This window comes from Mastigoproctus giganteus, chromosome 11, assembly GCF_048544385.1.
Source record: "Mastigoproctus giganteus isolate SK-2022 chromosome 11, ASM4854438v1, whole genome shotgun sequence".
Classification (NCBI taxonomy): Eukaryota; Metazoa; Arthropoda; class Arachnida; order Uropygi; family Thelyphonidae; genus Mastigoproctus; species Mastigoproctus giganteus.
This window is the reverse complement of record NC_143585.1, coordinates 82,040,742-82,054,066: the sequence shown is the minus strand read 5'-3', so window position 1 is coordinate 82,054,066 and position 13,325 is coordinate 82,040,742. Positions and strand designations below refer to the sequence as shown.

General features: G+C 38.0%; 1 protein-coding gene across 1 annotated transcript in view; it reads left to right on the top strand.

Annotated features, from left to right (window-relative positions):
* The window catches only part of LOC150078193 (G-patch domain and KOW motifs-containing protein-like), a 167,089-nt gene that overhangs the window by 64,764 nt on the left and 89,000 nt on the right, over positions 1 to 13,325 (top strand). Inside the window, exon 4 of the mRNA XM_090384635.1 lies at positions 1,280 to 1,457. Within this exon, the coding sequence (XP_090240761.1) occupies positions 1,280 to 1,457 (178 nt within the window). The remainder of the gene's footprint in view (positions 1 to 1,279; positions 1,458 to 13,325) is intronic.

Sequence of the window (13,325 nt, the reverse complement as noted above, 5' to 3'; positions counted from 1 at the left end):
TGCTAATTGTAGGACTACGCTGAACCATGTTCAGAATGAGTTCCCGTTCCTGCACATTTTCTTGACGTCCTCGTTCAGATGAAACATGAGTACTAGGAAGCATACCACTTTCACCAGTGTGTTGAGAACTTTGGAAAACACTATGATCCAGAATTCGACGTGTAGGAAAGCGCTGATGCTACTCACACTGATTCACTTCTACAGTCATAACAATCAACTGATAACTGGCAACTGACAATCAAATGGTGCAGTCTGATGGGAGGGAAGGAAAATATTGCGCGCCAATTTCAAAAGAAATGTACATTAAAGTAGCTCTATCTCGGAAACCATTTGGGATACATCACATGTTTATATGAACTTTTTTGCTTAAAATGACCTATCCTTTCACCTCCTGTAATATTGACCTTTCCTCCTGGGACACCGTGTACATACGTATAAAGAAGTATGCAAATGAAGCGATATAAGCAATAACATCTGGCCGACTCGAAGTCAACAACGATACTGAACAACATGCAAGACAACGTAATGTATGTTCTGTCTCACTCTCTGCGTAATCAGAGTGATTCATCTGCCTTCCTAAATCCCATGTCTTTCAAAGTACCCAAATGCGAACAGAATTTTTCATATTTCGATCCGGATTAGCAAGGGTTTACTGTACTTGAAATAATCGAGTTAAGTCAAAATCTCTTGTTCGTAGGCAATAACATTCAGAATCGTGAATCTTGGACAGAAAAAAATTACATTATTCACTTCTACAGTCTTAACAATCAACTGATAACTGGTTATTTTTCAATCAAGATTTTATTATATATGTAGTAAAAAATGTCATTAAGTTTCAAGCAACAAGTTTGAACAGTTTGTTTTTTGAATTCTGGAAACTACTCTCTAGTGACTGATTGTTCCTCCTGTGCTCTTCAAATGGGTTCTGAAACTGTGTATAACAAAAAGTTTGAAAATCTTTGTTATAGAACATTGTGCTTCTGCACTTATGGAATTTATATTGAAGAGCTGTGGACACATCAATGCCACAAAGTTTAATAAGTAATAATGTGGTTTTAGGAGAACAGATGAAATAACCATTTTAGAACATAGGCATTAAACCCATTGGGAATCTGTGAGATGAATTGGAGAAGTCTGTAACATTGACCATGCGAATTGACTGCAAAGACTGTTTTAAAATATTAATGTCTCTAGGCGTCCCAGTACTTTTGATAACAGTGTGTGTGTTTGTTTGTGTTGATGTCTATGTTTTATATGACTTTTTTAAAACTCTTGACAGGCAATTTGAATATAGAGAAGTAATACCAAGGCCTCAGGGTCTAGGACTGGGAGCAGATAAAAAAACTCTAGCGAAAGTACTTCAAAAAGATAATAGAGAAGAAGAAAAAGAATCTGCACTTGCAAAAGGAGCTTACGTCTATATTGAACAAGGTTTGAATAAAGGAATGTATGGTCAGGTATGTTATTTTAATAAGTATGGTACCAATCAGAGATATGGGTGTCATTTTATATGAAATATGTATAACATTAATATAGATATTTCATAATCTTTTAAACAACAGAAAAATTTTTCTCTGCGTTGTAAAGGAAATTAATTTTTTTATTTTTATATGTAGAACTCACATAAGAAACACAGTGCTGGTACTGATAACTGTATGGAAAAAAGTAAAATAACCTGTGCAAACTGGTAAAATAACCATTACATAGATTAATGACTTTTCTAATAGTGATGAAAAGAGGCAAAATTTGTGTTATTGTTGTTGAGCACAAGGGTATGTTTTTTAGAGTAAAATCCAGGGGTTCACATCTGGTGAGTATGGGCTTGGCACACCCAGGGTCCTGAGCTGAATATCATTATTCTTCTCTTTCTTGGTGATTCCTCTCTACCTCTGACTCTCTCTCTCTGTCTCTTCTTTAAAATCCTGCTCACATTCATGCAAACTGTATTGTTATAATGATCAAGAATTTTAATAACAAAAAAAAAAAAAAAAATTAACAGAGTACTTAGCCATGATAAAAGACAGAAACAGTCTTTCTTCTGTTTACATTGCTATATATTTAAACTTGCAATTAGAAAGATGTTTGTTAGTCACCACTGTTAGCTTTAATTCAAATAATATAAATTCTAAATTGGTTTTTAGATATTTTGTAATTTTAAATTTTATTTTGAAAGAGATTACAGAATCGCCTAGAAAAGTTAGTCATAATATGCCAAATAATATTGACTAATAGCAGAATTTCCACTGGTGATTCTCCTGTGAGTTATGGCCTTTATCTTGCACTCATTGTTGCACGTATGCTGATCTGTCTGTAGCTGATGGAGAATCATTTCTTTGTACAAGATGTCAAGGGTGTATAAGGAACTGAATTCAAAACTCAACATGCTGCTAGGCATGGTTGCATCTTTGAAGAAGCAAGTTGATGCTCTGCAGCAAATTCAATCTGGGAGATCATCAGTGACTCAAGTGTTTGATGTTCTGTTGGGTTCTGTCGGCCCAGAAATGGAGCAGCTGGTATAAAATATCAGGTTATAATGTTTATTGTCAAGCAACACCAGGAGTCTCCCATAAAACTGCATAGTATACTCTGTGTCGCAGTAAAAATTGTAGATGTCAGAAATAGTGAAAATTTTGGTGTTGGTCTGTTGTACCTCTGGCATTGAGCTGTGGGATCCCAAGTTATTGATTCACTGTCCCAAGGAGGCAGCTGGTTATAGTAGGAGATAGATATGGTCTCTGGGCTTGCTCAGGTATTTGAGCAAGCCCAGAATAATATTATTATTTTTATTTTTTTGTCTTTTTATGAGAACTCCAAGCATGAGAGGTATTCAAACCTTATAATATGTAGTACCATGCAGGGGTTTTGGTGGGGAGGGGAAGCTCTGGAAGATGAAAAGAGAATGGGAGAGATAGTGAAGGTAGGAGGGAACAGGTAAAGATAAAGAAGTTGGATGATAGGAAGACTGTCCACCTGTAAATAGGAAGTTGTGGGGATAGAGGGGGCACTCATGTAGAAGGAGCCCATTCTCTGTACAGGGAAGGGGATTGTCAAGAACAGTAAAAGTTTTGTGGTGGTAGAGTCCACCAGGTGAAATGTATGGTTGGGGAAGGGATATGGGATTGGTTGGCAGTAAAGTCATAGGGCCAGGGCACTCTATGTAGGGGGGTGGAGATCGCACAGTGGCTCTCTGTATGAGACCCCACATCAGCCAGACCAGCTGGAGCCAGTGTCAGCAGTTCCCATACCATGTCTCAAGGAGGGAAGAGGCATGATGTCAGCATGGCAGGAAGGCTCCTATTAGGTTGTCCCTACTGCAGTCTAATTTGGGAGTCTGTTAGAACACATACTCCACATATATTCGTCCATCTATATATCAGTCGCATATACATATACACATGCACTTTTTATATATATATATATATATATATTAACTTTTTAGGGGCAGACTGAATAGTAGCTTGCCCATTCCAGGACGTATGGAATGGGCAAGCAATCGTGAGTGTCTTATTATGGGTGACTTTAATCTGTTCCAGATTGATTGGAATAAGTGGGAGGGAAACTCACGATGGGTAAAAAAAATTTTTTTATATAAACTTTATTATTTGCACCAGCATGTTAGAGAAAGTATTAGGGGTGAAAATATTCTTGACCTCATCATTACTAATGAATCAGATGACATCACAGAGTCAGATGACATCACTTAATGTAGGAACCATTATCAGGAAGTGATCATGCAGTTGTCAGTTGGAAGTTGTAGAAAGATGTTGCAGTAGTTAAAGGTAAAGGCATGAGTTTTAGCTTCAGAAGAGGAAACTTTGACAGTTTAAGGCACTATGTGCCATCTGTGAATTAGGCAGATCCCTGAGGGATGGCAAAAACATTTGAATTATAGAATAGTTTTAAATAAAATATCACAAGCCATGAACACATACATACCTTTAAGAAAATATTGCAGGAGGAGGAAGATGCCGAAATGGATGACTGTGGAGCTGACTGGTCAAATAGAGCAGAAAAAGATAGCATGGGACAGTTACAGAGCAATGAAAAGTACTGAAGCCTACAACAGGAAGTGAAGCCTACTACTACAGCAAGTGATCTGTAACAGTACCACAAATAAGGTCAGGGAGGCTAAGGCTGCATATGAGAATGCATTGGCTAAAAGAGCAAAGAATGAGACAAGGAATTTTTCATGTATGTGAATACAAGGAAGAAAAGGGTGAATCAGATTGGACCCTTGTGCACTGGGTGTAAGAAAGTCATAGACAACCCAGCTGATGTTGCGGATGAATTAAATAGGTACTTTGCATTGGTCTTGACTGACAAAAGGCCCTACATGCTGAGAAGCTCTGCAAGTGAGGCTGAGCCATATGCAGTTAGTGATGTTGTAATTACAGATGATTGATTATTATAACAACTTTTGAGCATAAATGCAAGTAAGGCTCCCAGAGTTGATGGCATATACCCTTTAGTTTTGAGGGAGAGCATAAGGGAATGTATTGAACCATTCAGGTTAATTATGGGGGCATCTTTGGACTTGGGAGGTTCCTTTGGATTGGAGAAGTGTCAATACATGAAAGTGGCTCTAAGAGTGAATTTGGTAACTACTGTTTAGCCTGACTTCATTGGTAGGAAAAATCTTAGAGCAGCAATTAAGAGTGCAATCCAAGGAATTCAGATCAATATAAAGATTTTTCTGAAGAACACACAACATGGCTTTGTTAAGGGTAAATCATGTTTAACCTACTTAGCATTAGCATTAGAAGAGGCATATGATCCAAGGAAGCAAGCTTATATATCATCAGCCAAAAAAAAAAAAAAAAAAAAAACCCCTTCCTGTTTCACCCATCATTCACAACAAAACTTTGTCTAGTTCAGCCTTGAATTTATTTAAGCCATCAACTTCCACGACAGATGGAAGCTTGTTTCAGCAATCAACCACCCACTGGCTAAAGGCAAATTTCTGCACATTGATTCTACAAGTCTTTCCTTAATTTGAATTTATGCCCCCTCGTGTGCGGAATCTCACAAGAGGAAGAACGCCATCAGCATTGAGCTTGCTCAAACCATTCAAGGCCTTATATACACTTCAATCAGATCACCTCGTAGATGCCTAGTTTTCCAGATGCTGCAATTTGCAGAACTAAGTCTTTCTTGGTAACAGTAACCCTTTGTTCATTGGTAAGAAAAAATCTTAGAGGCAATAATTAAAAGTGCAATACAGGGAATTTAGCATTCTGATAGATATGGCATTCTGAAAGACACAAAACATGGCAGTCTACTTAGTAGGCTATTTCAACACAATTACTTGTGAGCTGGATTTAGAGAATAATTTGATATAGTTTATTTGGATTTTAGCAAAGAAATTGACTTGGTCCATCACTGAGTGGTTACTGTATAAGCTTGAACAGGTTGTAATTACTTTTAAGATTCTAAGGGGGATTGCTGGGTGGCTGCAGGGCAGAAGGTAGAGGGTTGTGATTAATGGATATTCTTCAGATTGGTGTAACGTCAGGAGTGGGGTCCCTCAAGGATCAGTTCTTGGACTACTGTTTCTCATTTTCATAAATGGCATCAATGAAGTAATAGGATGTGTGATGTCAAAATTTTTTGTAGATGACGTAAAGATTGGCAGAGATGTTAATGATCAGTGCCAAGCATCACTCCTTTGGGATGACTTGAACAGACTTCAGAGATGGTCATATACTAAATTATACACTTGGGTTGTATAATTTAGTATAATTATACACTTGGGTTGAATTAAAAACAGTGGAGGAGGAGGAAACGATCTGGGTATTACAATATGAAGATATGAAGCTTTCTGAACTGCGTAAAGAGGCAGCCAGGAAAGCCCATGATGTCCTATTGATGATTTATCGAATGCTATCCTGTAGAGATAGGGTAGTCATTATCCCACTGTATAAGGCAATTGTAAGACCACATTTGGAATACTGTGTTCAAGTATGGAGACCTCATGAAAAAAGACATCGAGCTTCTTGAAAGGGTCCAGAGACGGGCAACTCAAATGGTGAGATCGGCAGGAAGATGACCATATGAGGTAAGATTCCAATTATGTGGCTACCAATCTTGGCAATCAAGCACCTCAGAGATGACCTGATTGAGTTTTATAATGCTCTGAGAGGGATTAGTAAGATGAATGAAGAGGTAATTCTCATTATTCTAGAGAATTCCAGAACTAGGGATCATAAATTCAAATTATAGGGCTTAAGATTTAGATTAGATTGTAAGAAGTTTTCTTTTAGCCAACAAGTCATTGATAGTTGGAACAAATTTCTCTCGCAGGTAGGTGAGGTTGACAGCTTGAATAAATTCAAAGGTCAATTGGATACTTACCTGTGTGAGGAGGGAAGCACATAAAGACAATGATGATTCTCTAGCCTCCATATACAGCAAGTGCTGCTCCTTAAACAAAGAAAACTTACCTTTATTAAAAATTTGACAGTGGGAAACCAGTAGCAGGCAGTGACCATAATATCCTAAAATGGGCTGTACCTGAATAAGCCTATGTGATCAAAGGTAAAGGTGCAAACTTTAATTCCAAGAAAAGGGGCCATAATGGATCGATATTTCTTGAGCTTGATTAATCAGCATTCTGCCATGAGCAGATCCAATCAGCAACCACATTTCTATATTTACTGTCTTCAGCCTTCCTCTTCATCTTCCCATAACTGCCATGCTCCCTCTCAATTCATCCGTCATAGTTTTCCCCAAATTTTGCCTCTTCCACTCAACTTTTCCTTCCATCACATTCTTCTTCAGTCCCTCACTTCACAACACATGACAAATTCAATTTGTCTTCATTGTTCTGATTATTTCAAACACCTCTTCTCACCCACCATTCTCAAAGCCGCCTCATTTCCTAGTGTACTGACCCATCTTATCTTTTCTATCCTCCTCCTCCATACTCACATCATTCCATTAATATCTTTCACTCTCACTGTCTATGTCTCTGTTCCATAAAGTGTCATTTTCTATATTAGAGATTGAGCAGTCTTTTATTCCAATTCCTAATTTCCCACATATTCTTCTTCTTCACTTTTCAGAAGCATTTTTACCAATTGCTATTTTTATTCTTATTTCTCTGTTGCTCTTTGCAAAAACCATTTGCAAATATCAGTATTTATGCTCATTTCAATCCTGTCACAACTTTTTTTAGCCTATTAACTAATTTCTGCATTCCTTCCTCAGAATCTCTGACAAATGCTATATCATCTGCAAATCTAGCACTCACTGACCTTTCTTCCTATCTTCACCCCATACAATTCTCCCTTATCCATATTTACTTTATCAAATACCTCCTTAACCATTTCTTCAATAAATGCCGGTGTGAAGTGTAGCATGTATAGCGCCATGCACTGTGACCAGTGGATGTCCTGGTGATTTAGTATTAGTAGTGACAAATGATGAAAGAAAGAAGCATTAACCAAGAGAAAAAAAAAAAAAAAAAAAAACACATCACCCATCCATACCCTCCAAGAATTTGTCTAGTTCTTTTGTGAATTTATTCAAACTACCCACTTCCCCAACAATGGATAGAAGTTTGTTCCAACAGTCAACCACCCGCAGCCTGAAGGCAAACTTTTGCACATCTATCCTGCAACCGTCCTTCCTCAACTTGAATTTGTGCCCCTTCATGTGTGTAGTCTCAGAAATAGGAAGAATGCCATCAACATTAAGCTTACTTAATCCATTCAAGGCCTTAACCAGCTCAATCAGATCTCCCTGCAGGTGCCTAGTCCTAGATGCTGCAATTTGCAGAACTGAAGCCTCCCTTGATAAGAGAACTGTTTTGTTCCCTTCACCAATCTGGTTGCCCTTCTCTACACCCATTCCAGCAGATCTACATCACTTCCTGAAGTGAGGCCTCCAAACCTGTATACAGTACTCATGATGCAGCCTAACTGATCTTGTACAATAGGATAATCACCTCCTTATTCCTGCTAGCAAAGTTTCTGTGCATCATTGACAAAACCCCATGAGCTGTCCTGGCAGCCTGACTGCACTGCTCAGAGAACTTCATATCTGACTGCACAATTACCCTCAGATCTTTTTCATTTTCCACTACTCTGAGTGTAGTACCACACTGTTGGTATATTAATTTGGGATTATTGCTACCCATAAGCAGTACCTTTCATTTGTCAATGTTAAACTTCAGCTGCTATTTCCCAGCCTATCAACCTAATTTTCCTATATATTGTTACAGTAGCTCACCCAGATTACTATTATTTACCCCCATGCCAACCTTTGTATCATCTGCAGACTTAGACATTGAGCCTGATATGCCTTCATTACTATTATTAATAAATATTAATAACACTGATGAGCCCATTACTGAACCCTGTGGGACTCCTAATAACATTGATCCACAAAGAGCAGTGCCCATTGATAACAATTGTCTTCTCCCACTCAGCCATCCCTTTATCTGTAGCAGTAACTTGCCTTTCATTCTTCATTCCTCCAGTTTGTACAGCTGTTGTATGTACAACAGTATCAAAAGTCTCCCTGAAATCCAAGTATATATCAAAATTATTTTTTGCATCCGGTTGTTTGGTCACTGCATCATAGTAACCTCTCAGATTGATTAGACAAGACCGCCCATTAACAAATCCATGCTGTGACTGAAGTATAATTACATTAATTCCCAGATAGTCTTGCATTACTTTTTTGACCTCTTTGACCAGACTCCATTATAATTTTTCCCTGGAACAGATGTTAAGCTAACGAGTCTATAATTGATCATGTCATCTTTTGATTCCCCATTGTGAATACATTTGCACATCTCCAAATCATAGGGACCACCCCTGAATCCAAGGACACTCTTATCTTGTTTGCTTACCTCCTTTGCTGCCTCCCTTAATATAATTGGATAAAATCCATCCACCTGAGCCATATTTTTTATGTTTAGTTTCAAAAATTTCTTTTCCACCTTCCTTTCAATTATCACAAAATCATTTAGCTCCCCATCAGTGTTTGATAAACTTCTAGCATCTTCTTCCGTAATGAATTCCTCATGTGTGAATGTAAACGCAAAACAGCTATTCAGTTTCTCAGAAACCTGAGCAGGGTCATTAACAGTTAACCCATTAACATCAAGTAGCCCAGTGTGATTCAACCCCTTCCTTCTACTGTTAATATAAGCATAGAGGTTTTTGCTGATGTTCTTTGCATTCTTTTCCAGAAACTTTTCATAATATGCCTTAGCTTGCCTAACCTCCTTTGTGGTTTGATTACAGACTAATTATTTATATTATAGGCTTCTGTAACACCTAATAATTTAAGTACATCCCCTGCATTTTTAACTCTGCCATAAGTCTCATCACTTGATCTGACATCCATTTTGAGATAAGCTTTGAACAGTACTTCTTTGTTGGTATGAAAAGCCTAATAGCTTCTGTGATTTTTACCAACAGCAAATTCTAAATTTGCTGTTGGTAACATCATCAGTTGGTACCACTGCATAGGATTTAAAAACTATGAAAGCAAAAGCCTTTCCCATTACTTTGACAGTAATTATGTATTAAATTAAATTCTACATTAGTACCTATAGAGTCGCACACTATATCTTTTACATTCCAGATTTTATTAAATCTCCTTACATGGGAGCTGTTCTTCTTTTAAAAAGTATTTGAAGAGAGCAATAACTAGACATGCTCTGATCTGGAAGCCACTGATAAAGACCGTGAGACTCCTCAACTGAAAAAGATAATAAAAAGTGACATCTTTTTGACCAGATGTCTCCCCCCTCCTTTCTGATACTTCATTTCTGGGCACGTTGCCCCTAAATAAACATTCTTACAAAGAAAATCGTTAGGAATTCTCTCAGATGTATGAACTATGATAATGCTTGAGCTGTTGTGATTTTCTATTACCAGATCTCAAAAAAAAAAAAAAAAAAAAAAAAAATGACTGCCCTGCCTCCCGATGTCATTCAGTTATGTTAATCTTTCCAAAGACAGAAAAATTCTTCTTACTCATAATTCTAGGCCAGTTTCATTTACTTCTTGCTTATGCAAAATGGTATATTGGAGGCTGATGGAAAAAACTTGTGAGAAAAAAAAATCTAGAAATACATAGTAGTAGTAGTGGCATGTGATGCAAGAAAGCAAGTGTATGAGCTTATGCAGCATCAGCCAAAAAAATTACAAAACAATCCCCTCGAAATATTTGTCCAGTTCCTCCTTAAATTTATTTAAGCAGGAACTGGACAAATTCAAGGCCTTATACACCTCAATCAGATCACACCGCAGGTGCCTAGTCTCCAGCTGCTGCAATTTGCAGAACTTAAGCCTCTCTTGGTAAGAGGATCCCTTCATTCCCCCTCACCAATCTTGTTGCCCTTCTCTGTACACGCTCAAGCAAATCTACATCCTTCCTAAAATGAGGCCTCCAGACCTGCATACAGTACTCAAGGCGTGGCCTGACCATTGCCTTATACAGAGGGACAATCACCTCCTTTTCCCTGCTAACAAAATTCCTGTATATCATTGACAACACCCCATGACCTGCCCTGGCAGCCTGTCTGCATTGCTCAGAAAACTTCATATCTGACTGCACAATTACTCCCAGGTCTTTTTAATTTTCTATCTCCTTAAGTGTAGTACCACACAGTTGGTACGTTTCTCTAGTGGACCCAACACCAAACCCTGTGGGACTCCACTAATAACATTTATCCACGAAGAGCAGCACCCATTGATTACCACCCTCTGTATTCTCCCACTCAACCACCCTTTTATCCATTGTAGCAACTTATCCTTAATACCACTCTACTTCAATTTGTACAGTGGTTTTTCATGCACAACAGTGTAAAATGCTTTCCTGAAATCCAAGTATATGATATCAAAATTATTTTTTGCATCCAGTTCCTTTGTAACCACATCATAATAACCAATCAAATTTGTGAGACAAGACTTTCCCTTAACAAACCCATGCTGTGTCTGAATTATTGCTGCAGTCTTGTCTAGATGATCCTGCAATGCATCTTTAACTAGTGACTCCATTATTTTACCCAGAACAGAAGTTAAACTAACTGGTCTGTAATTACTCATGTCACCCTTCGATCCCTCTTTGTGAATTGGGGACATATTTGCACATCTCCAGTCCGTGGGGACCTCCCCTGAGTCCAAGGATGCTCTCATAATTATGGCTAAGGGTTTGTTTAGTTGCTTTGCTGCCTCCTTTAATATAACTGGATAGATCCCATCCACCCCAGGTGCCTTTCCTATGTTTAACTTCAACAATTTCTCCTCCACTTTGTTCTCAGTTATTACAAAATCATTAAGCACCCTGTTACAGTTTGATAACCTTGTGGCATTTTCTAACCTTAATAACTCCTCATGTGTGAATGTAAATGCAAAATACTCATTCAGTTTGTTTGTTATCTGAGCAGGATCATCAATAGTCGAACCATCGATATCAAGTGAACCAATCAGATTCATCCCCTTCCTTTTAGAGTTTATATAAGTAAAGAAATCCTTGCTGTTTTTCTTAGCATCCTTTGCCAAAGATTTCTCGTAATCTGCCTTCGCCTGCCTTTTGTGACTTGAATAGTAACATATTCTGAAGTAAGAAAACAAATCTTGATGGTAACTGCCATGTATGCTCACATGGATTTGCTATCAAGAGCTATGGAACTGATGATCCATGCAAAAGGTGACGTGGTTAAAAACCACTCTGATTTTCCAAAGAAGGAAATATAATTTCACTTCCTGTGAAAAACAATCAGGTGAAACAAAAAAAACAGTAATGTAGGCCTTGGTACAGTGGAATTGACATGATTTGTGCAACAGTAGAGATGAGTTAGATATGATGACTTCTATGAGGTCATATCTAGCTTGCCTACAAGATGTGTCTCTACAAGAACCTTACCTCAACTCCAGGCATTTCTTTCCAATCTCGGAACTATACCATTTATAAATATGATATAAAGTTATAAAGGCGCCTCCGTAGCCAGGTGGGAAGGAGCAGCAGTGCGTAGCACACGCTTCTTGATTAGACCGGGGTTCGAGCCCGTCACCACCAAATACGGAGGATGCGGAAAGGTCAGGGAATGACCACCGCACCGGAGCAATATGGCCTTAGTTGCTAATGCTTCTAAAAAAAAAAAAAAAAACCAAACAAACAATAAAGTTATAAGTTTGCACAGGAGCTGATGTTTTTGTTAGGTATAATATCCCCTCCAGATTTATGTTTCTTCTAACTGCCTTAGAAGTATTGGGATTGATTTAATCATAGCCTATATGTTCTACCAAATTTTTTAAGTCCACATAGTGATCTTGATCGTGGAGTAGTTTAACTCAAATCTCCATTTTCTATCATAGAATATCTGATTAGCCACTATTCATTATGGTGACCCCCCTTATATGGATACCAGGAGCCAACTAACAGAACCTTTACTTGATGATTATCGGCTTATGCTGCTGAATGGTGGGATCTCATACCTATATCCATTTACCAATAGCTACTGCCTCTGCTCTGTCACTCAATGCTCTTCATCTGTATGTCTTAGTATGGAATGGTCAGTGCTGAGTGATCCATGCAACAGTGATCACTTTCTTTAAAATTCAAATACAGTTAATTCTCTTGCCTGACGAAAGTTGCATTACCTGTAACTTTCATAAGGATGATTGTAATGAACAAATTGTTTGGCCCTTCCTCATTGAAGATGTTACTGTACATATCACCAATCAAATATTAGCAGCTGCTACTGTGGCAGTACCAAAATTGTGAAGAGATAGACTAGTCTGTGACAATTGGTCAAATAGAGACCCCTCACTTGCAAAATCGGGGAGATTAAAGCATGGAATCAGTTCTGTAAATGTCCCACTAGAGTTAACCAATATATATCCAAGGCTAATATGGAGATGAGTACAGGCTTTGAATAGCAAATATTAGTGGACTCCCTTACCAACCCTTCACTGGAAAAGTATTGATCTATCCACCTCCCTGCTAAGATAAACAGAAGCACTAGTCAATTTTCTCTCTAATATATCTCTGATATATTTTTTTTGCACATAATTCATATTTGCAGAATGTTAAAAGTTGTGCTGAGTGGCTTAAGGTAAGTTTTGTTACTACCACTTTCTATTCTTGTAATAAACCTTTTACAACAGTTAACTCTGCTGGTAGTGCTGCAGGACCAGGTGGCATCTGTTACATCATTCTGAAACACCTAAATGATAATGCTTTGAGCTACCGTTCTTATACTGCCAGATCTTTAACAGAAATGACTATCTGTCCACTCTTCTAGTGTCATCTGATTTCATTAACATTTTCAAAACCAGTGAAAGATGCCTCTTTACCATGTAATC